This window comes from Myxine glutinosa, chromosome 2 (assembly GCF_964187855.1).
Source record: "Myxine glutinosa chromosome 2, kmMyxGlut1.1, whole genome shotgun sequence".
In the NCBI taxonomy this organism is placed as follows: domain Eukaryota; kingdom Metazoa; phylum Chordata; class Myxini; order Myxiniformes; family Myxinidae; genus Myxine; species Myxine glutinosa.
The window spans coordinates 177994823-178022126 of record NC_136262.1 but is presented as its reverse complement, the minus strand read 5'-3'; the positions used below and the strand labels follow the sequence as shown (position 1 = coordinate 178022126).

General features: G+C 43.7%; 2 protein-coding genes across 4 annotated transcripts in view; both read left to right on the top strand.

Moving 5' to 3' along the window:
• GTPBP8 (GTP binding protein 8) overlaps positions 1–21567 on the top strand; it is a 66003-nt gene extending 44436 nt beyond the window's left edge. For 2 of the 3 annotated variants that reach the window (XM_078771975.1, XM_068106724.2), the window contains exons 4-7: positions 2184–2314; positions 13051–13150; positions 16734–16852; positions 19228–21567. In XM_078771975.1, coding sequence (XP_078628101.1) covers positions 2184–2314; positions 13051–13150; positions 16734–16852; positions 19228–19306 — 429 coding nt within the window. In that variant the 3' untranslated portion in view covers positions 19307–21567. Of the gene's footprint in view, positions 1–2183; positions 2315–13050; positions 13151–16722; positions 16853–19227 lie in introns of all 3 variants that reach the window. The other variant, XR_013622412.1, reaches the window with a different exon arrangement.
• A 4201-nt stretch (positions 21568–25768) lies between these two features.
• The window catches only part of LOC137422204 (protocadherin-16-like), a 169954-nt gene continuing 168418 nt past the window's right edge, over positions 25769–27304 (top strand). The window contains exon 1 of the mRNA XM_078772677.1: positions 25769–26078. The gene's annotated coding sequence lies outside the window, so the exon portion shown is untranslated. The remainder of the gene's footprint in view (positions 26079–27304) is intronic.

Below are 27304 nucleotides of genomic sequence, written 5' to 3'. Positions count from 1 at the left end.
TGATGGCGTACATGTGCACCTCACTTTATTTTGCGATATGATCAAAGATGGCCAACTGGTAAACTGGCGACCATTTTAGTTGTTTAAAAAAAAAACCGGTATTGAACACGTCCTCAACTATTTCTTGGACATGCATTTACCGATCTTGTTCAAACTTGGCATGCAGATAATGAATGATGGCTTACATATATGTACGTCATTTTGTTTCAAGATCAGATCCAAGATGGCCGACTGGTGGCCATTTTGTTACTTACACATGGCCCCAACCATTTCTCAGACATACGTGGACCCATTTTGTTCAAACTTGGCACAAAGACAATACACAAGAGTATACATATGCAGAACATTTTATTTTCTTATCCGACCAAAGATGCTCGACTGGTGGCCTTTAACTCCGTACAGCAAAATTACTAAAACCACGGTGGCTCTGACATTTTATGTCTTTTTCTCCTTGTAGCTTTAAAAATGTTTTTTTCAGCGAACCTCATGTCAGATCAATACAACAACAACAACAACAACATGCATTTTAAGGCCAGATCAATGCAAAACGTAAAATATATGAGGGACTTCCCATGGATAATATATTATTTTTAACTCTGACGTGATATGTCACATGGTATGGCAGCCACATTGGATTAAAGGAGAGAATTTGGGCATCATTTTCTCTGAAACTGTCCAATGAATTTTTTTTTAAACTTGGCACATGTCTCATCAACTCCCCATGGGGTACATAGGGTGATAATGAAGATGCTATGGTTGAAGTGGTATTCAACCATAATTGGTTGAATTTACATTCTTATCCGAAAAATCTGAAACGTCATATATCTGATATATGACTCGATGTGAGCGAAGAATTAAATTTATGATAATAATCCTTGCCAAGAAACTGTGACATAATAGGGAGCATGGATGTAGTAGTGGGCCATAATAGTAGTAGTGGGCCATAATAGTAGCGGGTTTAGTTAATGATGGTATTTGTGTTCAGAATGAACGTGCGAGGTGAGACTATGCACTCCACGCGTGTCGTTCTCGTGTAAAGAGAAAATTTTTGTAGAACAAGATCTGCATCTCATTTGGTCGTCCACAGTGTTATCCTCCACTTAACGTCCAGTTGTCTCACTCTTTGAACTGTTTTTGACAAGCCTACACTGGATTATGGTCAAATGTATTATGTTCAAAATTGAGAAAACATCGACATAATTACCTTTTTTGTCGATACATAAACTTTTCATTTGAAACACATTTAGTGAAATTTATTTTTAAATCTAGAAATCTGGGCTCATCGAAGAGAGCTAAATGACGGAGGACAGCAGACTTGCAGGTTGACTGAAGATCAAAGGGTCAATGAGAGTAGAAGAGAGCATCGGTGAGTATGGGAGAAAGCTTGAGCGACAATGGACAGCACTCTTGAAGTACTGGGAGGGGGTGGGAAGAGTTGGCTCCACGAGCTACAACTGATACAGGGAGTTGGCTCCACACACGAGAGAATCAAGAGGGAATGGAGGGTGTGTGTGTGTGTGTGTGTGTGTGTGTGTGTGTGTGTGTGTGTGTGTGTGTGTGTGTGTGTGTGTGTGTGTGTGTGTGTCTGGAGGACAGTGTGCGACATTGGGGGGAGGAAGGGAGCTGGAGTTAAGGACAAAGTGAGGTGATAGAAAACAGAGTGCACTGTCCTGGCCATGGTGGGATAGAAGCAAACTTTGGGACTCTACTTCCTGCTGGAAATCCTGATAACATGGGGAGCCTTGGACTTGATCACCTCTTGGGGAACAAGATGGGAAGCCGATGCACCAGCTTAAAATGGCAACCAATACTTATTAGAGTTATTGAACATATTAAGTTATTACACATGTCCTATATTCAATGTAAGTGAGCCAGTATGGGAGTTTTGATTACTTAGCAGGTGGTTTTATCAGTTTAATAGACGTGTAATTGGCATAAATGAATGGTTATGGGGTTGTATCGTGAGATCAGTTATTACAATACTTGGTTGCATCACCGATTTGTATTTTAACTGCACCGTTTTCTATATATGATTTCAACGACTCATTTTAAACACAATACCATAAGGCATTCGGTTCACGGAATCTCGAACATTTTATTTGCGAGCACATTTTGCTCTGGATCTTTTGTTCATGTTGCCTGTTCCTGCCCACTTCCTGATCCTCTGATTTTGGGCATTGTAGGGACACACGAAAAAGCTGAATTTCTTTCGCGTCGGTCGTTCCTTCCTCCTGGTTGATGCTCCTGGCTATGGGTACCGTGCACCCATTGACTTCACAGCGATGGTATCTGTGTACCTGAAGAACAGGCAGAGGTAAGCACCAGGGATATGCGTCCTGCCTTCATGGGAAGCTGCTTCCCCTTATGCTAATCCTCATCCAGCACAGAATGCATGCGAGTCCCGCTACAATGAACAGAACCTGTGTGAACCCGTGGACTTGATTAATCGTTTACTGGATTTGACTCGGATTACATCTTGCTTCTACACTGATGCTATTGAGCTTATTCCCTTCCAAACGGTGGCTACGTGACTCCACCTCATTGTTTATTATTTTATTTTTAACCTTTCTGTAAGGTATACCACATGTACCTAGCTCGGTGTGCTAAATATAGAAGTTTATTGAAACTTGCAATGAGTTTTATGGCACGCCGCTATGCCCGAGCGGGCCCGGGTTGCCAAAAAGAAACTGCCCTCAACATCATGCCAAGGAAATGAGCAGGCCCAAACAATGATACTGCAAATCAACTCTCCAGCAGATATGAAGTAAATGGACAAACTGTAGTCAAGAGGTGGGGGGGAGGGGGTAGTCGACTTTGCTGTAGTTTGTGACATGCTGTGTTTTATGGTTCATTTAAAGGATGTTAAAGAAGACTGCTCTGTCAGCCGTTAAAAGAATATTTTTAGGTAAGGTTGCCTCTAAAACATAACCTGCACGATGGTCCAAAGAGCAAAAGCCATGAGACGAAATCCCTGCATTAGAAACACAAGGAAAGGACACAATCAAGGCTGTCACCGTACTCGGTAGAGCACATGCCTCCACCAGGAACCAAACCACCTTTAGAGGCCATTTTTCCCCGCAGAGCAGGGGTTGGTCCTTTTTTGGGCACCGTGGTCCCCTTTTTGAAGCAATGTTTTACGGCCGGATTCCCTTCCTGCCACCAACTCTGTTGGTCGCCTCTTGCGACACACAAGGAATTACCAGTGAGCTGGTACTCAATTTGCCGACCTCAGAAGTATGACAGGCTGAGTCAACCACCCTGGCGTTAATTCAGCGATCGACCGGGATTCGAACCCAGGATCCTAGGATCCCAAGCCGCACCCTAACCGCAAAGCCAACACCAGGCTATACCTATGTTTGTTTTGTTTTGTAACCCTGATAGGCTCGATCTGGACCTGAACCAAAATGTAATCGGCTTGTTCCCGTCACCTAACCAACTCGTCCACCAAGTTTAGTCATAACTCGTCCATAACTTTTTAAATATTATGATATATATCTCTTTTCGCCCTATCTCTCGATGGTGAAGAATCACTTAAAAATCAAATAATCCTCGTATCCGAATCCACAATCAGATCTGCACCAAAATCGAATCAATTCATCCTTGTCAGATAACCCAACCTGTCCACCAGGTTTCATCCAAATCCGTCCATAACTTTTGGAGATATCGTGCCATGTATCGGTTTTTGCCCTATCACTCAATGGTGAAGAATCACTTTAAAAATTCTACTGGCCGGATCTGGATCTGGATCTTCACCAAAATTGAATATATTCGTCATTGTCACACACTTAACCTCTCCACCAAGTTTCGTACAAATCCGTATACAACTTTTTGAGATATCCCGCTATGTATCGTTTTTGGCCCCATCTCCCAATGGTGAAGAATCACTTTTAAAAAATCAAATAACTCTCGTATCCAAATTCATATTCAGATCTTCACCAAAATCGAATCGATTCGTTCTTGTCACACACCCAACCGGTCCACCAAATTTCCTCCGAATCCGTCCATAACTTTTTGAGATATCCTGCTATGTATCGTTTTTAGCCCTATCCCCCAATGGTGAAGAATCACTTTAAAAATTTCTAGTAGCCGGATCCGAATCCGGATCTTCACCAAAATCTAGTCATTTCGTCCTTGTCACATACACTACATCTCTGCCAAATTTCCTCCGAATCCGTCCACAACTTTTTGAGATATCTTGTTCACAGATAGACAGACAGGCAGACAATCAGACAGGGGTGAAAACATCATCCACCTTCGGTAAATAGGTTTGATACTACAAATTCATAAAGTACAATAAAGTCTGATGGAGATAGAGCTCAAAAAGGTCATAGCAAAGCACTACAGTACCCTCCAAACATGGCATGGACTATGGCAGAACATCTGCAGGGATCGAATATGTTATTGGTAGGGGGATTTATGGGGGGGGGGGGGGGAAGTGGTGGGGGACATGCACCATTGCACCATCATGCAAACATAACTTGTTCCCTTTATTTGCAAAAAATAGGGAAGAAGTCAAAGGAGCGAAGTCTTGTCCATCTTGCGTATGCAAAGTGTGGGAGTAGACAAAACGAGCACGACGCACTATGCGGGTTAATAGAGCACTACTCGGGTCAATACCCCCAAACTGCAAAGCCCAGAGGACTACAGATGCCACAGCGTGAGGTGATCAGAACAAAGGCAGGTGAATGCTGAACCTGTTCACGTTGTGGTTGCTGAGTGGAGCCAAGGAAGAACAAACGCTTTTCAGATGAATGTTGCTCGTCTTTTCAAGGTGTATCTCATCGAGTGCATCATAATAGGACTCGCATAGCTATAGGTATTGCAGATTATTTTTGCAGGCCTGTGCCTCAGCGATACCCACCATACTCCCTCTCACCCGCTGATTTTTCCTCTCTGTCGTCTCCCCTTCTATGCATTCCCAAAGCCCTCCCCTTGGATTATTCTATCCATCACTCTCCCCACACCGCCCTCTCTGTCAAATTGTATACTCCTATAAGCCTCATAATACATACCTGCTTTGTACTATTTGAAGAGCTCTCTGTATTCAAAATGTCAGACCTCTGAGCCTTCATTCTCATTTTAGATTCGCAGGTGGTTGTGCTTCTGTGGTTTTTGCCATTTTGTGACCGTCATTTTTTGAAACGAATAAATCAACAGAGCATTGCCAATATCCTATAGGAAGTACACTATAATTAGCAATGCCATTGGCGGCATCCCAAACTAGTGACAATGTGTGCCAATGGTTGTGCTCAAGCCTAGTGGTTCACGGGTTTTCAAGGTAAATGCCACGGATAAGAAATACAGTGCGTATCAAAAAAAAAGGTAATCCGAATTCAAGGGGTTAATATGCAAAGGTTATTTATTTTGACAATTTACATGTGGTTTACTAATTAAGAGGAGATCCTCAGCTTTCCATTGATACCTTCCATGCATCATTGCTGTCACACATGACCGAGTACATGTTCATTGAAAATGACAAGTTCAAATCGCATTTTTACAAGTTTGGCTAATCAATTCAAGTCAAGATAATTGGTTCAAAATGAACGTCAGATGTGAACTTTTCTCAGGAATGATTGGCCTTTATGCACCCACACCTTCAACATGTCCACCTCCCCTTTCAACACAAAGCTCACAGTGGCGGAGCATGCCTGAACTGCTCGTCTCACCATAGCCGGGTCATTGCGCAAAGCATCCACTTCATGTCGAATACGGCCCTGCAATTCGTCAAGATCACGGGGAGGAGTGACGAACACCTTGTTCTTTAAATGTCCCCAAAGGAAATAATCACATGGTGTGAGGTCAGGTGATCTTGGCAGCCATTCCACTGCATGGTTGAGGGCGATGACTCGGTCTCCAAAGAGTTCCCTCAGTCAATCTCGGACAGCGATAAGACGATGTGCTGGGGCGACGCCACAAACCTGTCGCTCAAAGTTCTCCTCCAGCTGTGGTAAAACTTCATCATTGATCATCTGCAGATACCTGTTACCATTGACATTCCTTTGAAAGAAAAATGGTCCAATCACCTGACCACTTCCACAAAGTCCCAACCAAACAGTCCACTTGTTGATTCATGTTGGTGTCAAAATTAAATTCCGGGGGTTGTCTGGTCGGTGCATATTCAAGAACATTATGGGTATTGACCTTGCCGTCCATGGCGAAAGCAGCTTCGTCGCCGATAACGAGATACCGCAGGAAGTTGACATCTGCTTCACAGCGTGCTATCAACCATCTGGCAAGCACCAGCCTCCTGGCAAAATCCCCTGGCGTAAGTTGATGCCGGATGTGAATCCGATATGGATGTTGGTGGAGGTCCAGTCTTGTGATTCGGTTGAATGTTGCCGAAGGCAATCCCGTCCCATTTCGTCTTGCGCTGGTATCCCGAGGATGCTCCAAAACTTGCTGCCTTACTGCTGCAATGTTCATTTCCGATCGCCCAGTGCGCCTCCTACCAGAACTCCCCTTGTTGCGGTTGAGGCTAGTGCCATGCTCTTGGTATTTTCTAACATTCGCCCAGATGGTTTTGGCTGCTGGAGGCTCCCGTTCTGGGAAACGTTCCCTGAACGCATCATAAGTTCGCTGCAAACTTCCAGTTTGGTGAAAGGTTGTAACCACGAAGGTCCGCTGTTCAGTCGTAAGTTGAACCATCTTTTCAATGACTCAGATTGTCTCTAAACCCATACACTGTAGGCCCATCTTAAATACCCATCTTAAACAAAGGATGACGCAACCGACCAGCTGAACAATTTTACGTAATCAACTTGGCAGTTGACAAGTAATGCGTCCATTTAAAACTGTCTTGCACCGATTAGCCAAACTTGTAAAAATGCGATTTGAACTTGTCATTTTCAATGAACATGTACTCGGTCATGTGTGACAGCAATGATGCATTGAAGGTATCAATGGAAACCTGAGGATCTCTTCATAATTGGTAAACCACATGTAAATTGTCAAACTAAATAACCTTTGCATATTAACCCCTTGAATTCGGATTACCTTTTTTTTGATACGCACTGTATATCACATTGGTAAAACAAATAATTACTGTAAGAATCTGTAAAAACTCCCTTAATACAGTACGTGTATACGTCTTTTTACCTGCGACATGTCGCAGGTCTACAAGTGCTTCGCGTTGCTGTTGTTGCTGTTGTTGTTGGGGGTCGATTTTTTTTATAAATGTGCACCTATTGGTCGGTCAGCTGCTGGACCACACCCACATCTGTCGCTTGACTCCAACCACCATGGTAGGTAATCACCAATTAAACCATTTGAAAAGAATAGCTGATTGGCAAACAAACCTCTGCCATCCCAGACAAGTTTGTGACCTTTCAATTGCATCCAATTCTTTTCTTCACCCCATCCATTAATACACTAATCTATTTCTTGTTGCTAAACCTAAGCATAAGCTTTCATTCGCCTTCGTTCCTTTGTACTCCCTCCCTCCCCTCTCCACCCCCAAACGCCTTTCTTCTACAAGAATGACATCCTTTCACGTTTTCTCCTCCAGTCCTTCAAGAACGCAGCTCATCACTGTCTCATTATATGACTCCCATACAACCTAACAGGCTTCTTCTTCTTCCTTTTTACAGTTTGCTAACCTTTCCTTTTACTATTTTCTGCTGTTTTTGTCTATGCCTGATAAGTACGTTGAGTCTACCCTTCAAGGTTAATATACTTTACAGACTTGTATTTTACATGCAGTATGTGTACTGTACCATAATCCACAAATCTGTATGCTCGCTAACCTGTGTCATCCATGAATGTTGACGTCCGTATTGAAATGAAAGCTCTCATGGTGAATTTTGTAAATACGTAACAAAGTTACCTCAATTGGTGAATAATTGTTGGCTCAGGCACAGGTACAAGAAGGGTTTTACTTCTGATTGAGATGACATTGATTTGACGTCAGTTAGCAAGTGATCGTTTTGTGCAAATAATTTGCAATATCTGAGCTGCCTAGTCTGAATTTGAGTTGGGACTCACTTGCACTCACCTCTGAGCTGCCTCGTCTGAATTTGAGTTGGGACTCACTTGCACTCACCTCTGAGCTGCCGAGTCAGAATTTGAGTTGGGACTCATTTGCACTCACCTCTGAGCTGCCGAGTCAGAATTTGAGTTGGGACTCATTTGCACTCACCTCTGAGCTGCCGAGTCTGAATTTGAGTTGGGACTCACTTGCACTCACCTCTGAGCTGCCTCGTCTGAATTTGAGTTGGGACTCACTTGCACTCACCTCTGAGCTGCCGAGTCTGAATTTGAGTTGGGACTCATTTGTACTCACCTCTGAGCTGCCGAGTCAGAATTTGAGTTGGGACTCATTTGCACTCACCTCTGAGCTGCCGAGTCTGAATTTGAGTTGGGACTCATTTGCACTCACCTCTGAGCTGCCAAGTCTGAATTTGAGTTGGGACTCATTTGCACTCACCTCTGAGCTGCCTAGTCTGAATTTGAGTTGGGTCTCACTTGCACTCACCTCTGAGCTGCCTAGTCTGAATTTGAGTTGGGACTCATTTGCACTCACCTCTGAGCTGCCAAGTCTGAATTTGAGTTGGGACTCATTTGCACTCACCTCTGAGCTGCCTCGTCTGAATTTGAGTTGGGACTCACTTGCACTCACCTCTGAGCTGCCTAGTCTGAATTTGAGTTGGGACTCACTTGCACTCACCTCTGAGCTGCCTTGTCTGAATTTGAGTTGGGTCTCACTTGCACTCACCTCTGAGCTGCCTCGTCTGAATTTGAGTTGGGACTCATTTGCACTCACCTCTGAGCTGCCAAGTCTGAATTTGAGTTGGGACTCATTTGCACTCACCTCTGAGCTGCAACAACAACAACAACAACATGCATTTTAAGGCCATTTTCCCTGCTAGAGCGGGGGTTAGCCTTGCGGTCCCCATGACAATCTTCTCCATTTTGCCCTATTTTCTGCATCTCTCCTTGTTAACCCCCTTGCCCACATTTCTTCTTCCACCATCTTTAGCCAAGTCTTTCTCGGTCTTCCCCGTCCTCTACTTCCTTCTACATTAACTTCCATCACTCTTCTCAACCAGTCACTTTCAGCCTTCCTCAATACATGACCAAACCATCTCAACCTGTTCCTCTTCACAGCATCAATCACAGGCAATATTCCCATCATCTTTCGCAATTCATCATTTGTCTTCCTCTCTCTCAACGATACTCCGCACATCCATCGAACCATTCGCATTTCCACCCTTTCCAGCCTTCGTTGCTGCTCTACGTTCATTACCCATGTCTCACTCCCATAAATCATAACACTTCTCACACATGCAGCATACACCTTTCCCTTCAGCTTCAGCGACACTCTCCTCCTCATCAGCACGCCACTCAGTTCCCGAAACTTCTTCCATGCACATCTCACTCGAGCAACCGTTGCCGAGTCTGATCCACCTTCTCCATTCAGCATGTCTCCGAGGTAGCAAAATGTTTTCACACCTTCCAGCTTCACGCCGCCTCCAAGATCCAACTCAACATTTCCTCCATCTGCAGCTCCCTCTGCGCACACCTTACATTTGAATGTAGCTGCCACACTGGTAAATGACCCTCTCAGACCACTACATTTTTGATGAACCCACTCAGCACACATTGTACATTGAATGGAGTTCACTCCGACACCCTTCCTGCACACAGCACACGGCCACTTCCCAGTTCTTTCCACCTCACCACATGCTTTACCACTTGCCATCACCTTTGTCTTTCCGATATTCACCTTCAGACCTTTTGTCTCCATACATTCCTTCCACTTGTTCATCTTTTCCTTCAGTCCATCCATACTTTCCGCAATCAACACCAGATCATCTGCATACAACAACTCCCACGGTAAACCCTCCTTTACGTTCTGAGCCAGCACCTCCATCACAGCTACAAATAGTAGTGGACTTAGTACCGACCCCTGATGCACTCCCACCTTCACCTCAAACTCACCACTGTTCCCGTCCTTCGTCCTTACAGCTGTGCGTGCTCTTTTGTACATTGCCATCACTACTCTGATCAACCATTCCTCCACTCCTAACTTCCTCAATGCCCATGTCAATACTTTGCGTGGAACCCTATCGAATGCTTTCTCCAGATCAACAAACCCAAATCTGATCTGAGCTGCCTCGTCTGAATTTGAGTTGGGACTCACTTGCACTCACCTCTGAGCTGCCTAGTCTGAATTTGAGTTGTGACTCACTTGCACTCACCTCTGAGCTGCCTAGTCTGAATTTGAGTTGGGTCTCATTTGCACTCACCTCTGAGCTGCCCAGTCTGAATTTGAGTTGGGACTCATTTGCACTCACCTCTGAGCTGCCGAGTCTGAATTTGAGTTGGGACTCATTTGCACTCACCTCTGAGCTGCCAAGTCTGAATTTGAGTTGGGACTCATTTGCACTCACCTCTGAGCTGCCTAGTCTGAATTTGAGTTGTGACTCACTTGCACTCACCTCTGAGCTGCCTAGTCTGAATTTGAGTTGGGTCTCATTTGCACTCACCTCTGAGCTGCCCAGTCTGAATTTGAGTTGGGACTCATTTGCACTCACCTCTGAGCGGCCTAGTCTGAATTTGAGTTGGGACTCATTTGCACTCACCTCTGAGCTGCCTAGTCTGAATTTGAGTTGGGTCTCATTTGCACTCACCTCTGAGCTGCCCAGTCTGAATTTGAGTTGGGACTCATTTGCACTCACCTCTGAGCTGCCTAGTCTGAATTTGAGTTGGGACTCATTTGCACTCACCTCTGAGCTGCCTAGTCTGAATTTGAGTTGGGACTCATTTGCACTCACCTCTGAGCTGCCGAGTCTGAATTTGAGTCCCAAACCAGCTGTAAACTCTCATTCTGGCACTTCGCAGGCAGGGCAAGACATCCGTGTGGGTACAGTCCCTCAGATGGAGATTTAGCCAGAGGACCCGCCACTGGTCGTTGGTGGACGATACAATAAGATAATTATCATCAGCACCATGATCAAATTCCTATCTTTGAACATCAGGCCTGTGAGCCAATTCCATTAAGAATTAGGCCATGGCCTTCCCCTCCGGCCGACCCCACAATGAGGTGGGAATATTTGAGGCTGTTAAAGAAGAATAAGAGATCCCCTTTTCTATCACTTTGCACTGGTATATCTTCAATGAATTCTAACATCCCAGCAAAATGCAGGATCCTGAAAGAAAATAACCGCAACACAAAGAGAACCAAAAGGTATTTGTTTTCATGTCATAACTAGAGGCTCCGTATGAGTTAACTCTGCTTCCTGGAACAGGGCAACAAAATATCCTCTGTGGAGACTCATTATGCCAAACACTACTGTTGACTCGACAACAACAAATGCCTCAGCAATGTTCATTGTGTGTCCCGTGACCAACAAAAGAGTAATAATTAATCAATGAATATTGTTACAGACGCGGCTTTTAGATGTTATATTGACCGAGCGGTGGTGTATTTAACCGCGTCCGAACAGTTACTCCCCGATTAAAACCCGATTCCACCCGACGTTGACCAGATCGCCCCACAGATATTCAATCGGGAAATCTCTAAAGCGACTGAAAGAGAATGAAAAAGAAGAAGAAGAAGAATACGGAGGAAGAACAGATTTTATTATACACACACAAGCAATGGATGGAAGAAGCAGTAACACAGCGAATCGTTAACTTACACTACTCATTTTTACTTAGCCCCAAGACAACGAGTAGGACAGGACGTTCACACTTACACAGGGGATATTGCAGGCAGGTAGGGCTTGAGATGGATTGCTTGAGAGGGAGGCAAGGTCGGGAGGCCGCAGTTCACAATTCCTCGCGGTTTTGGCGGGAAACCCTCCGTCGTGTATCCACTGCGGTAGACGTCACGCGCTGGTTCGGCACACCTGCTCCTCTTCTTGGGGTGGGGCCGTCTCCCTCCTTTCAGCGCGTCTCTCCAAAGCTGGTTTCCTTGCCGAGTACCTCTCCTCTTTGGCTTGGAGCGTTTCGCATCTCACCTCTTGGTGCAGCCTCTTTGCTCATCTCCCAAGGCCTCTCCAAGTCATCTCATAAAGCAGTCCCTTACAGTCGCTTTTATCACCTCGGGCGAAATCAAGCCGCCGGCTCCGAGGGCACGCCTACCGGGTCGCTCACCGCGGTGTTGATTGGCTGTTAGGGCTGGTTCACTCCTTCCCTCTTATGACGAGGTGGAGACACGCCTTTCTTCCCCAACCCTACCTCGTGGCCAATGGTGGTTTGAAGAAAACCGCCCAAAATGCGGAAGGCAATTGGAAGGGAGGTTTTGGGGAAATTGGAAGGGCCTACGCTTATTTTGTTTGATACAATGCAAAGTCAATCTAGTGGGAAAACACATATTTAGCCTACATGGAATAAGGAAATACACTATTTAAAAGATATATCGTGACCTGCGTGTAAGTTTCATGCAATTAACTAGGACGCCGACTGCGACCATTATTTACATTAACAGGGTGTTACCGTACTTTTGTAACGTTCACATTGTAACGTTTCCACATTCGTTACAATATATTTATTGTGGTTAGTTGTTACTTATAAAGTTTGCCAATGTACCTAGGCCTGTACTTGCCCATTGCAAAGTTTCTCATTCTGTAGTTATCCGACTTTCACATGATGCAGCTTGGCATGAAGCGAGACTAAATGTCATGCACCTGATGTGGGAGAATACTTCAGGTAGAGCATTCTAACTTGGCTATTTCAACAAGACAGTGGGTCTGCCTTGACAGACAGTTCGAACAGTTTGAGAGGTACGCTAACCTTCTCTCTTACTCTGATGAAGGGCTAACATCCGAAATGTCAGCTTTGCATAGCTTCCCATGATGGTTAAAAAGGCTATCGTATTTAAGGGATTTATTTGATAAGATATGGTTTAAGGGATTTTAAGGGATTTTCTTTAGATGATTTGAGGGTATTTAAGGGATCTGAGGTACGTCGTCGGTGACTGCAATCTCATAACCATGTCAATGCATTGACAACACCGTACATGCGTTAACATGGACACACCACTATGCACGCATTTATGTGGACACACACTGAGGCTCAATTTACTGTCTTTATGCCCACCTTCTCCAGCCTGAAAAATGTCCTACTGCTGATCGACAGCGGTGTGGGGATTCAACCTCCTGATCGTGCTATCATCTCAGCCCTGGAGAACATGAACGTATCTTATACGGTATCTTTCCTAAAACAAATTATGGAGGGAATGGGGGATGGAAGAGAGGTGTGTAACTTGGTTAAACAAGCATTCTGAGTATTGCGCTGCAATACATGTCCCCTACCGGCAGTCTGTCGTCCGCAAAACTGTTGGGGAAATTACCAAAGTTCAAAGTGCCATAACTTTGTCAAAAATGATCGAAACGTCGTGAAGTTCGAACTTGATCTGTAACTTATCATGAGGAAACCATGTACCAAGATTGAAATCATTAGCATTAAGAGTTTAGAAAAAAGTCCGGAAAACTGTTCTTTGCGTGACGGACTGACAGACTGACAGACGGAGGGACGAAGTGCAAACCTATAGCCCTCCGGTGTACATCGGTAGGGGACTAATAATAAGGGACTATGATGGTGAATGAATAGAGTAATGATGATGGTGATGGCCAAGGAATAGAGCTTATCATATGTAGGGTATGATGGATAAGGGAGGGCGTCAGGTGGAGTCGGGTAGACGTGTGAAACGAAGCACGTGAATGGGAGTCGGTGGGGGTGGGGAGGTGTAGGTGGGGTAGGGTTGGAAAACATATTGACGAGCAAAATAATAATAAGAGGGTTGGGGTTTGGGGCTAACTGAAAGTCGCATATGGAAGCCCCGTCCCTCCGCAAATGCCAAACATGGAGGAATTTGTATAATTTATCAAAATAAGATTGTGGTGGCTGCAACCACTACAGAGTCTTTGGTCAGATGGAGTCTCGCTCTATAGTTGGTTCTGTACTGGTTTGTGTTTATTATTCTTTTTCTTTTTCATCACAGTAAACTTGGTTTGGACAACCATGGAGAACCACAATAATGTGGAAAGAATGGGATAGGGCACTGGGATGAGGGCCTTGGGGATTGGTTTGTAAGAAGTTTGTAAGAAGCATCAGTCGAATCTTTTGTGGTTATTCATTCATTCATTTATCTAAGGGTCATGGAGGACCTTATACATTAACAGGCATGACAGGGACATTAGCAGACATTGGTGTACCGGTACATTTACATCACTCGCAGGCACATACTGTATATATTCCTCATGCAGATAATAGGCACATGTCCGACTCACACATTTGTTGCTCTATTTCACCAGTAAAACAAGCAGAAAAGTCTTTTGTGAAACGCAATACGCACGACATCTGGCTTGTGTGATTCCCGAGACATAAATAAATCAAAGTCATTAATTGTCCTAATTTACCATTCACCAAGGTATATTAATTTGATGAGAAGATCAAGTACTGGTAGTGGCCAAAAAATGGAAACAAAAATGTAAAATCACTCAATATGGCGTTGAGCCACCACATGCGACCAGTACAGCCTGTATTCCAGAATGCACCAGTGTCTGGAATTCTGCAGGAAGGATGCGGCACCATTCTTTCACAAGAAAGTAAATCAACTCACACCTGTTTAATGGAGGTGGAAAAAAAGAATATCCAGAATATCCCAAATCCAGAATATCTGCGTCGATCCAGAATATCCCATAAATGCTTGACTGGGTTCAGATCTGGTGACTGAGTAGGTCATGACATTATGCATAACATCAGTGACATGTTCATAAACCATTGGATTATGGACATATGAGTTCAGATCTCATGACTGAAAAGGCCATGATATATGGAGAACATCAGTGTCATGCTCATCAAACCATTGGGCTATGGACATATAGATAACATCAGTGTCATGCTCATCAAACACGTGGTCTGTGGATGGGGGCATTCGGGGGTCTCGTCTTGCAGCCATGCTCACCATAATTGGACGCAACCAGGCCTGAGCAGCATTCTTATACATGACCCTAAGCATGCTGGGATGTTACTTGCTTAATTAACACATAGGCCACGTTGTGTGGAAGCCGTTGCTTGGTGTCCCTCTGTTACAGATTCGTCACTTCCGTTGTTGTGGTTTTCATCCACTGTAAACATTTTTGATTCCATGTACTATTATTGTTGTCGTTTAAGGGAGATAGAGGTTACTATTTTCAAAAGGTAAAAAGTCAATGTTTTAAATGAAACCGGAACCGGACGATGACGAAGAGGAAGAGGAGGAGAGAAGGCGGAGCGAGTGAGTCGGGGAAGAAGCCTAGCTGCTTCGAGGTCTGGAGCAAACGTTGACGAACGGAAGTCACTAGCGAACTTTGGGTTTCCCAGGAAGGGGATTCCTGCGACAGAGTTGTTATCGCTGTGACAGATCAACCTGCGTGTCAGGTTTTGGCGGTTGATTCCGAGGAGAATCATCGTCGTGCCGTTAAGCCTCGAGAGCGGGCCGTCGGCCATTTTGACTCGCGCAGGACTTGCGCTTCGCTCAAGGTTTCATCTCGCTTCAACCATTTTCACCGCATTCAGACGTTAATCTGGTGTGTGTGTGTGCAACGTGACTTTTGAAGGTTAATTTGCGGTTCGCCGACTGTGAGCTGTGGAACGTCCATACCCGAGGGTGTGATTTCCCAGTCGCCTGGAGGGCGCCTTTGGATTTCCCAGTCGCCTTGAGGGCGCCTTTGCGCAGCTTTGGCCGCATGACTGTGACTGTCATCCGAACGGGATTCTGGTCTCGATTGGACATCGTTCTGACGATCGCTGGAGCGGATCGACTTGGGCTTGATGCCGGAATAGAGACATTGGGGAATGTTCTTCTTTTCGCTCACTTGGAGCACAGTGAGTTATATTGTACGAACTTGATGGTACCATCATAGGAAATATATATTGGTTGTACAATTGATTACTATTGTTGTTGTACTGTTATTCTTGTGTGATCTTAATACAATATTTGTTTGTTGGTAACAATTGGTGTGGCTTCACCATTGATCTTGGACATACAGAATAACACATTTTTCTGCCATGACTCCTCTCGGGGCTCGGAGGTACACCGTGACCAGGGGGTTTGGGGAGGAGCACGTAACACCCTCATTTACCAAGGTGTTCCCATTTTTTGTCCACTACTGGTGTATCGAGTTATTTACCTTATGCTAATTATGTAGTTTGTGGCTGGATGAGATGGAGGCAAAAGGATGTGTGAAACCACGTGATGCATTTACTTATTATTGTATTAAACTGTAGCTTCCTCTGGCTGTTTGTACGTTCTTAGTGTATTCATGCTGACCAGATAATTCGCCTCTGCCAAGGAAAGAAGAGCCTTTTGTAATCGCTTTAAGTCCATGAGTCCACACACACATACTTAAATATAGAATGCTCATTCTCAGATCTACCATAATCTTTATACCCTGACGATCAATTTGACCCTTAAACAAATCCATCCACATCCATTATCTCCACCAGAATGATTGATAAGCACCTGCCTGAGCTGGGTGATTCTTATATTATAAGAAGCTAAGGGGGTCTCTACATATATACATGTAGGGAAGGATTTCAGATTGGAGTTATGCTGTGTGGAGGTGTTGAGAGGGAGTGTGGGTGGAGGGGGGCACTGAATATGAACCAACAATGACAAAAGACCTCAAAACATTCTCTCTTTTTTTTAATTGTCTCATTCTTCTGATCATCAACTGTGCATTCTGATTTTGTGTTTTGTCTGATACTGACGCATGCATTTCTCTTGCTGGTAAGCGTGTTTTTAGATGGTGCTGACGAAGAGTGATCGCGCATCACGTCGGGATTTGTTGCGGAGCGTACTCACTGTGCAACAGTTCATCAAAAAACGCACAACGGGATGCTTTCCTGAACCTCTCCTCGTCAGGTGTCTTACTTCACTAACATTTCTGTACCAATAAAAAAGGAATGCATGGGCTAGTTCCTCTGTACTAATTACTTGCACATTCACTTCTTGTCATTGAGTGAGGAACATCCTTAGGAACGCCATATCAATATAGGTTTGCTTTGTTCTTGGACAGATTGTTGCTCATGGAAGAACTGTTCGACAGAGGCCAACGTATGAACAATGGAGTAGTGGGGTCAGGCAGATAAGGGGCAGGAATATGGGCAAGAAACAAACAGACAAGCAGCATAATAAGTCGGGATGAACAGACTGGACTCGGGAACATAGTGGGATAAGTAGACAAGACATTTGAGGATGGAGGAAAAGCCGACAAACAGGGTAAATGTGGAAAGGAGTGCAGGTAGACTAGAGAGGAGACTCGGTGAAAAAAGTAAAGATCAGCAATATAAATGGGGGACATCATGAGATGGGTAATTGCTCACCATTTTGAAGATGTGGGAAGAACATGACAGAGCAGCCTCGGAGGGGTGTTTCTATGTCTGGAGAGGAGGGGGAAAAAGTGCTGAGGCGAGCAGTTACAGTTGGATAGGTAACATGGTTGTTGCTTTGGGTTGCTGGCTGAGAATGTATAGCCTTGTGGGGCCCATGAGGAACAAATGCTGAGATGGTAGGTGGGGCAAGACCACCAAGACCACATATGAGGCGAAAGAAAACTGCTTGGCCACCAATCTGTCTGCTGTAGGAGATGATCAGGCAATGTTACGTTATCCTGTTGAGACACCTTTGTGGCCTTTTTTCCCTTCACTGTCGAATGCTCGTGGAGGATATTTTACATACCTCACCTGTAGCTCAAGGATATGAGGAGATAACAATGTACTTTTACTCAAAAAACATTGGTATGAGGCTATGAACATATCAGCACAGTGTATGGGATTTCATCCTGCAGTGATAACATCACTTGGCATAAGCTCGAATGGAAACAAATTATCCAATCCCAACCAGGATTTGGGAGAAGAGGAGTTCATTCACTCTGCTTGTTACTTACGATGATACATAACGATCACATTTGATCTTCAATCTCCCAAACTACAGTAGTTATCCCACTTTTATTTTTCAAAGGGATGTGCCACAAAACGTGACATTTGAGTGGTGATCTGCATCGCATCTGCTAATCATTGTTTTCTGATAGAGTATTGATCTGAGGTTTTGTTTTGAAGACATGTCAAACAAGACGCTGAGAATGATGAAGCACAATGACGACTGCTCGGATATGTAATTCTCTGAAGGTGAAAAAGCTGTCAAGATCTGGTGAAGAGGAAGTGATTAGAGAAGACGAAGGCATTACAAAACTCTATGGCATATAGAATCGCTTTGCTGAAGTTCATTCTTCCGGATTGAGCCACAGGTCAATATTGCCGGGAGGTAAAGCCAGAAGTTACCAAAATGACAACACCGACTGGTCATTTCATCCTCCATACACAGATACTGCATCATGGGAAATTGCAAGCTTAAATTATTCTTTAATTAATTAGAGATTAATTTGGTGCAAATTTAACCCTCGAAAAGAAACATGTTTATCTAATTATTTTTACATCGGGGCAAGTGCCTGATGCAGGAAGTTGTTCATCTACCTTGTATTAAAGCACCTGGGCAAGGGCACCCCTTGCCCTCCTTCCCCAAACCGGATCCGAGTACAGTAGTCTCATTTTCTTTCCTTTTTGTTATTCAGAATTATTACCCTCACCTGAGGAGAGTGTATTGCATTTGAGTCCGTTTGTCTGTTTGTCCGCACAGAAAAAATATGATTTTCTCTGCAAACGTTGGTTTGATTGACAGGAAATTTTCACCATAGGTGCAACTCCACCCACAGAATTTTTTTTAATGATAATTATGACGTCATATGTCAAGTGGTTCGGCCGCCATATTGAAAAAAAAAACGAAAAATTTTGCACCTCTATATCTCCGAAAGTGCTGAATAGAAAAGATTGAGACATGGCTCATTGTAAAGAACTCTCCATGGGGAACAAAATATGTTAATGATGATGTCATAATTCGACGACAAGTACAAAATTTCATCCTATCAAGATGAAATTTCTTGAGCGCCATGTCGGCATATACTGGTGGAGAAAAAAAAAATTAATGACGCCATTGGTCACGTGGTTCGGCCGCCATATTTGTTTTAACACAAAAGCCTTAAAACCCACTGAAAATACATCCTAGCGAAGGTTTGCAATCTCTGATTGCTCTTTCCTGTTTTTCTTGTTATGATTCTTATTTTTGGCAATACATCCTGATTCTTAAATCACATTGTTTTATTCGAATTTTGCCATTTGTTTTATTTGAAGTTTGTGATATAATAACATTCTTCTTCTTCATCTTTTTTTCTTTTACCCAAGTTCTCACACATATGCTGGTATCAGCCTTCTGCGCTGCTTCATCGCCCACGTCACTGGAACCATATCAAATTCAACGTAGCTTGTCATGCTCATCTCCTCTTGGTTTGTATTGCATTATGGCCTTTGAAGTATAAATGGATGAAGTGCTACCCTTATCTATTTTTTGGAAACAAAATCAAGGCAAAGCAATGAAATCCCAATATACTGGAGGTCATTTGGCCTATGATGCTATATGCACATTTTCAGTTTTCTTATTTTTGATGAACAAGGTACATTCTTACCATTCACTCAAGCTAAAGTAACATTCACATCTCTTTTAATCAGAAGGTGGAGAATTTGGCCAAGTTATTGGCACGTACTGGCTTACTGTTTTTGAGAGATACCGTGGAATCTTTTTTGTCTACCCACCAAGAGCAGAGGTGACAGCCGGCTTTGCATCTCCATCCAACGGACAGGGTGTATTAAGGGATGTAATTCCCCTTGCACCGTACCAGAATGGGAGTTTATTTAAAATTAAAAAAAACACCTTTAGATGCCATTTTTCCCCGCGGAGCAGGGGTTGGCCTTTTTCGGGCACCGTGGTCCCTTTTTTGAAGCAATGTTTTATGGCCGGATGCCCTTCCTGCCGGCGACCTTGTTAGTCGCCTCTTGCAACACACAGGGAATTACCAGTGAACTGGTACTCAATTTGCCGACCTCAGAAGGATGACAGGCTGAGTCAACCACCCTGGCGTTAATTCAGCGATCGAACCGGGATTCGAACCCAGGATCCTAGGATCTCAAGCCAGCACCCTAACCACTAAGCCAACACCAGGAGTTTATAGCCGGATTAAATTATGTCTGAGAACAAAGCCATATTCAGACAGGTTGGATGCAATCATGCTTTAAACTTGTAACAGTCTGCTTTCACCGGAGGTCTCTCATCCAAGTACATATCGGGCCTGACTGCAGCTTACCTTCTGCAATCTTCACACTGTTAAGTTGTATGTAATACTTTTCCATATGTAAATCTCTGTTCATAGATGGTTTTTTTTACATACAAAATGTAGCTCATGGGAAAACAAGAGATGTCTGCTGGGATCTAAAGCCAGATTGGTTTGGATTAGCATGGCGTGGGATGTAAATGCACACGAGCATTGAGATAATAATGGAGAGGGAAGGTGGAGAGGAGAGCATGAGGAAATTATAATGTTTTGAAATGGTAAATTGCCGATTATAATTGCACGTTTAAAAAAGTTTATTTTATTTTTTCAAAAAAAAAGAAAAAAGATTCTGAAATGTTGACTCGGCTTTGCTGCACATCGCAAATTGTGTCAGATGGTCAACTGTTTCAATGTAGTTACATTAAATAGCCACTGCACATCCTCTCTGTTTGTTTAGTTAAAAGTGCAGTTAATATTTTAAAGCTCTACAATTGATCAGATTTGTAAAGAGAATCCTTGAAGAGGTCCCAAGGCTCCTGCCGGGCTCCATGGACGTGATCCCACTTGCTCCCGGGAATGTACTCTAGGTTTTTATGTTTTATACAAAACGGAGTACATATGTACTGTATAGTTAGACCATGTCTATATGGCATTATAACGTTTTCCTTTCATTTGGGTCTTTAATTCCTGTTAACAGTATGGCTTTACTTTCTTATTCATGATTTGAGGGTTGTAATATGTCAAACTGAATAATAAACTGCACATGGTAAGGAAATGAGGACAATTTGCAGGCGTTGTTGAATAAAGGACTTTCAAGAATGAGAGAATTATACCTGTGCGTGTGGTCCCTTCCTCCTCCTCACTCCTCCTCTCTCCTCTTCCCTCAACCTCATCCTTCCCCTCCCCCCACTTTCATACTAGGACTTTAAAATATCCCTTGCACACACATGGCTTCATATAATCTTCATTTTGTTTGAGTATTTTTGTAATATTACTTCAATAATTTGTTATTATTTACTGTACAAATATCCACAAATATTTCTTAATAGTGGAGGGGAATTGGCGACAAAAATGCAATGAGATGTTCACTTCTGGTGGAAAGCATGAAAATTTGCATACCTATCATTTAAAGCATGCAGACGTCAAAAAGGGTCGGAAACAAGTCCTAACTCTAAAGATTTCTATCTAAAATTGACTTTGAAATATACCGCTGAATATACATATTTGAGCCCATTTTGTCAAATTATTTGAATACATGTTTTTATAAATTTTGATGAGTACCATATCTGTTTTGCAAGTATACTGACACAATTTATTCTAGATGTTGGACACTTAAATAATTTGATGTAAAAACTGCACTTGATGTGTAATTTGTTGGAATAAATCATTATAACCCTCGCCAGAGGAGAAGGTCTTACATTTGAGTCTGTTTGTCTGTCTGTTTTGCCTGTCTGTTTGTCCGCACAGAATAAATATGATTTTCTCGGCAACCGTTGGTCCGATTGACATGAAATTGTCACCATACAGTGCATTCAGAAAGTATTCAGACCCCTTCACTTTTTTCACATTTTGTTATGTTGCAGCTTCATGCTGAAATCGTTTAAATTCATTTTTCCCCTCATAAATCTACACTCAACACCCCATAATGATATAGGGAAAACAGGATTTTAGAAAGTTTTGCAAATTTATTAAAAAGAAAAAACTGAAATATCACATTGACATAAGTATTCAGACCCTGAACCTTCATTAATATGGAGTTGGTCCTCCCCCACCCCCCTTTGCTGCCATAACAACCTCCACTCTTCTGGGAAGGCTTTCCACTAGATGTTGGAACATTGCTGCGGGGATTTGCTTCCATTCAGCCACAAGAGCATTAGTGAGGTCGGGCACTGATGTTGGGCGATTAGGCCTGACTCGCAGTCGGCGTTCCAATTCATCCCAAAGGTGTCTGATGGGGTTGAGGTCAAGGTTCTGTGCAGGCCAGTCAAGTTCTTCCACACCGATCTCAACAAACCATTTCTTTATGGACTTCGCTTTGTGCATGGGGGAATTGTCATGCTGAAACAGGAAAAGGCCTTCCCCAAATTGTTGCCACAAAGTTGGAAGCACACAATCGTCTAGAATGTCATTGTATGCTGTAGCATTAATATTTCCCTTCACTGGAACTAAGGGGCTGAGCCTGAACCATGAAAAACAGCCCCAGACCATTATTCCTCCACCAAACTTTACAGTTGGCACTATATGCATTCGGGCAGGTAGCGTTCTCTTGGCATCCGCCAAATCCAGATTCGTCCGTCGGACTGCCAGATGGTGAAGCATGATTCATCACTCCAGAGAACGCGTATCCACTGCTCCAGAGTCCAATGGTGGCGAGCTTTACACCACTCCAGCCGACGCTTGGCATTGCGCATGGTGATATTAGGCTTGTGTGCGGCTGCTCGGCCATGACAACCCATTTCATGAAGCTCCCGACGAACAATTGTGCTGACGTTGCTTCTAGAGGCAGTTTGGAACACGATGGTGAGTTTTGCAACTGAGGATGGACGATTTTTACGCCATTCAGCACTCGGCGGTCCCGTTCAGTCAAGATAAACTTGTGTGGCCCACCACTTCGTGGCTGAGCTGTTGTTGCTGTTAGGCGTTTCCACTTTACAATAACAGCACTTACAGTTGACCCAGCTTTAGCAGAGCAGAGATTTGACAAACTGACTTGTTGGAAAGGTGGGATCCTATGATGGTGCCACGGTGAAAGTCACTGAGCTCTTCAGTATGGCCCATTTTCCTGCCAATGTTTGTCTATGGAGATTGCATTGCTGTGTGGTTGATTATATATAACTGTCAGCAATGGGTTTGGCTGAAACAGCAGAATCCAGTAGTTAGTAGGGGTGTCCGCATACTTTTGGCCATGTTGTGTGTGTGTGTGTGTGTTTGTTTATATATATATATATATATACAGTGCATTCCGAAAGTATTCAGACCCCTTCACTTTTTTCACATTTTGTTATGTTGCAGCCTTATGCTGAAATCGTTTAAATTCATTTTTTCCCTCATCAATCTACACTCAATACCCCATAATGACAAAGAGAAAACAGGATTTTAGAAAGTTTTTCAAATTTATTAAAAAGAAAAAACTGAAATATCACATTGACATAAGTATTCATACCCTTAACTCAGTACTTAGTTGAAGCACCTTTGGCAGCGATTACAGCCTCGAGTCTTCTTGGGTATGATGCTACAAGCTTTGCAAACCTGGATTTGGGGATTTTCTGCCATTCTTCTCTGCAGATCCTCTCAAGCTCTGTCAGGTTGGATGGAGACCGTCGGTGGACAGCCATTTTCAGGTCTCTTCAGAGATGTTCGATTGGGTTCAAGTCAAGGCTCTGGCTGGGCCACTCAAGAACCTTCACTGAGTTGCCCCAAAACCACTCCTGCGTTGTCTTGGCTGTGTGCTTAAGGTCATTGTCCTGTTGGAAGGTGAACCTTCGGCCCAGTCTGAGGTCCTGAGCACTCTCAGGTTTTCATTGAGGATATCTCTGTACTTTGCTCCGTTCATTGTTCCCTCAACCCCCAGTCTCTGCTGCTGAAAAACACCCCCACTGCATGATGCTGCCACCACCATGCTTCACCGTTGGGATGGTATTGGGCAGGTGATGAGCGGTGCCTGGTTTCCTTCAGACATGACGCTTAGAATTGAGGTCAAACAGTTCAATCTTGGTTTCATCAGACCACAGAATCTTGTTTCTCAGTCTGAGAGTCCTTTAGGTGCTTTTTTGCAAACTCCAAGCGGGCTTTCGTGTGTCTTTCACTGAGGAGAGGCTTCCCCCTGGCCACTCTGCCATAAAGCCCAGATTGGTGGAGTGTTGCAGTGATGGTTGTCCTTCTGGAAGTTTCTCCCATCTCCACACAGGGTCTCTGGAGCTCAGCCAGAGTGACCATCGGGTTCTTGGTCACCTCTCTTACCAAGGCCGCTCTCCCCCGATTGCTCAGTTTGGCCAGGCGGCCAGCTCAAGGAAGAGTCCTGGTTGTTCCAAACTTCTTCCATTTAAGAATTATGGAGGCCACTGTGCTCTTGGGAACCTTCAATGCAGCAGAAATTTTTTTGTAGGCTTCCCCAGATCTGTGCCTCGACACAATCCTGTCTCTGAGCTCTGCAGGCAGTTCCTTCGACCTCATGGCTTGGTTTTTGCTCTGATATGCATTGTCAGCTGTGAGACCTTATATAGACAGGTGTGTGCCTTTCCAAATCATGTCCAATCAATTGAATTTACCACAGGTGGACTCCAATCAAGGTGGAGAAACATCTCAAAGATGATCAAGAGAATTGGGAGGCACCTGAGCTAAATTTCAAGTGTCATAGCAAAGGGTCTGAATACTTATGTAAATGTGATATTTAAGTTTTTTCTTGTTAATAAATTTGCAAAACTTTCTAAAATCCTGTTTTCTCTATATCATTATGGGGTATTGAGTGTAGATTGATGAGGGAAAAAATCAATTTCAACGATTTCAGCATAAGGCTGCAACATAACAAAATGTGAAAAAAGTGAAGGGGTCTGAATACTTTCTGAATGCACTGTAGGTGCGCCTCAAATTCAAGGTATAATTTTGCAATGATAATTATGACGTCATAGGTCACGTGGTATGGAAAATTGAGACACCTCTTCATCTTGTTCTATCTACTTAGTCCTATTATATAAGAGAGATGTCTGTGTCACCATTTTTCTCAGAGATGGCTGAACGGATCTTCGTCAAACTTTCAGAGGTTCATCAGAGTGCCTGGGAGTGTTTTAGGCAAACAAAAAAAAAAAAGTTTGAAAAAAACAAGATCGTTTTTTTGGAGTTAAAAAAAAAAAATTGCTCGATAGTGCCGAAGCTTTTTTAATGAATGACAGTTATACACAAGTACACATTCACACAAATAAATACAAAACAATCACCAGACATTTGAATACAAATAAATCAAACAATTCCGGAAGAGTATGAAGTTGGTAGTACGGCTTCTTCTTCTTCCTGTTCGGCATCACACTTAACTCAGAAACGTGATGAACGCTACATTCACCCCATTCACCCACCAGAATGTATATGAACCCCCTACCTCTCTTGCCTCCCCCCTTCCCCCTTCCCCCCTCCTCCCCTTTTCCCCCTCCCCTCCCCATGTATATGTATATACGATATACATGTATATAGATATAGAGATACTTAATGTATATAGATATACATTATACATGTATATAGATATACTTAATCTTCTGAAATTTGTAGCATTTGTTTTTAACTTGGAAGTTGTTGGTTACGATGTGTAAATAATGGTGGAAGAGGTCTGATTTAATGCATTTTAATTCCAGGCTATAAGGCAACAAAAGGTGAAAAATTTGAAAGGTGGTGTACCTTCATGAAATCTTTAAATTTCTAAGAGCTAGGACCACTGTGGTGGTGTGAATCTATGAATGTTGCGAATCATCCTTCATGGTTCAATTGTGATCCATACATCAGGGTTCAAATCATCCTTCCTCCGTGACTTCCACAGACATGACGCTGACAGGTTAGCGCAGGGACCTCTTCCATCTCCAACAGACGGTTCATCTGAGGCATCGTGTGAGACATGTCTGCGTGGATGTTGAAGTCCGCGTTGCCGAAATCGGACGCTAGGTGTCCGCAGCTTGGCACGCGAGGCACGTCCGCGGACTCGCTCACGGGGTTGCTCGACACCTCTTCACTTACGCCATCGCACGGGGAGAGCGGAGAGCCTGGGAGCAGCTCGGTGGGGAACGGCCGTGCTAACGGTGCCCGGAGTTGTATCGAAGATGGTGGTGAATATTCGAGCCCGTTAGAAGGTTCATAACGAGACTTGTTCGGAGATCTGGGACGAGGTCCATCAGTATCGGGTGAGCGTTGCTGCTGGGAAAGATCATTCGGCCCTCGATCGGTGCGGTAAGCGTTTCCATGTGAGGAAGTCTGCATGAACTTTAGGAATTTCCTTTTTCTGGGAATACCTCTTGATCTGTTCGAATATCTCGTGTAGGGTCGACTAGACCCTCTCTTTGGCATTTGAGATTTCCTCCAGGTCCAGAGTGTCTATTAAGCCACTTGAACCACAAGCTCACCCGTTCCAGCGAATCCGATTTGCTTTGTTTGTGTTTAATTAATAACGATAGTATGAGAAGTTTGCAACCGAAACGAGATAAAGGGAATGTTTCGCAAGGTTTGAACGAACATGCAATTCAATGAATCTCTCTCACTCTCTCTCTCTCTCTGATGCTCCGCACATCCTGAGAGATGCCAAAAGATGTCTTGATCATTGACCGAGATCATGCCGGAGGTTGGTCGCTGAGTCCTCGAAAATCCGTTAAACTTTGGAACACATCGCGAGTGATGTTCGAATATCTGATCACAACGTCTGTGCTTTAATGGGTGTGAAAGATGCATAACCGTGCTGGGGGTGAGGACTGTGGAGGGGAGGGGGGGGGGGAGGTGAGGGGGGAAGTTAAGGTAAACTGAGAATGGAGAGTGAGGATTAAATTTTGTCCATATCTATAATCCAATGAGCTATGTCTCACCACGTGACCCAAGGAAGTTTAGAGGAATGAAGGAGTTGGGGTTATGTTTGGTCCATGTCTAATGGGCTAAGTCTCACCATGTGACCAAGGGAAGGTCGGAGGAATGAAGGAGATGGGGTTAGGTTTGGTCCATATCTAATGGACTAAGTCTCACCATGTGACCAAGGGAAGGTTGGAGGAATGAAGGAGTTAGGGTTAAATTTGGTCCATATCTAATGGGCTAAGTCTCACCATGTGACCAAGGGCAGGTTGGAATAATGAAGGAGTTTGGGTTAAATTTGTTCATATCTAATGGACTAAGTCTCACGATGTGGCCAAGCGAAGGTCGGAGGAATGAAGGAGTTGGGATTAAATTTGGTTTATATCGAATGGACTAAGTCTCACCATGTGACCAAGGGAAGGTTGGAGGAATGAAGGAGTTGGGGTTAAATTTGGTCCAAATCTAATCAGCGAGGTCTCACCATGTGACCAAGGGAAGTTTGGAGGAATGAAGGAGTTGGGGTTAAATTTGGTTTATATCCAATGGACTGTCTCATCATGTGACCAAGGGAAGGTTGGAGGAATGAAGGAGTTAGGGTTAAGTTTGGTCCATATCTAATG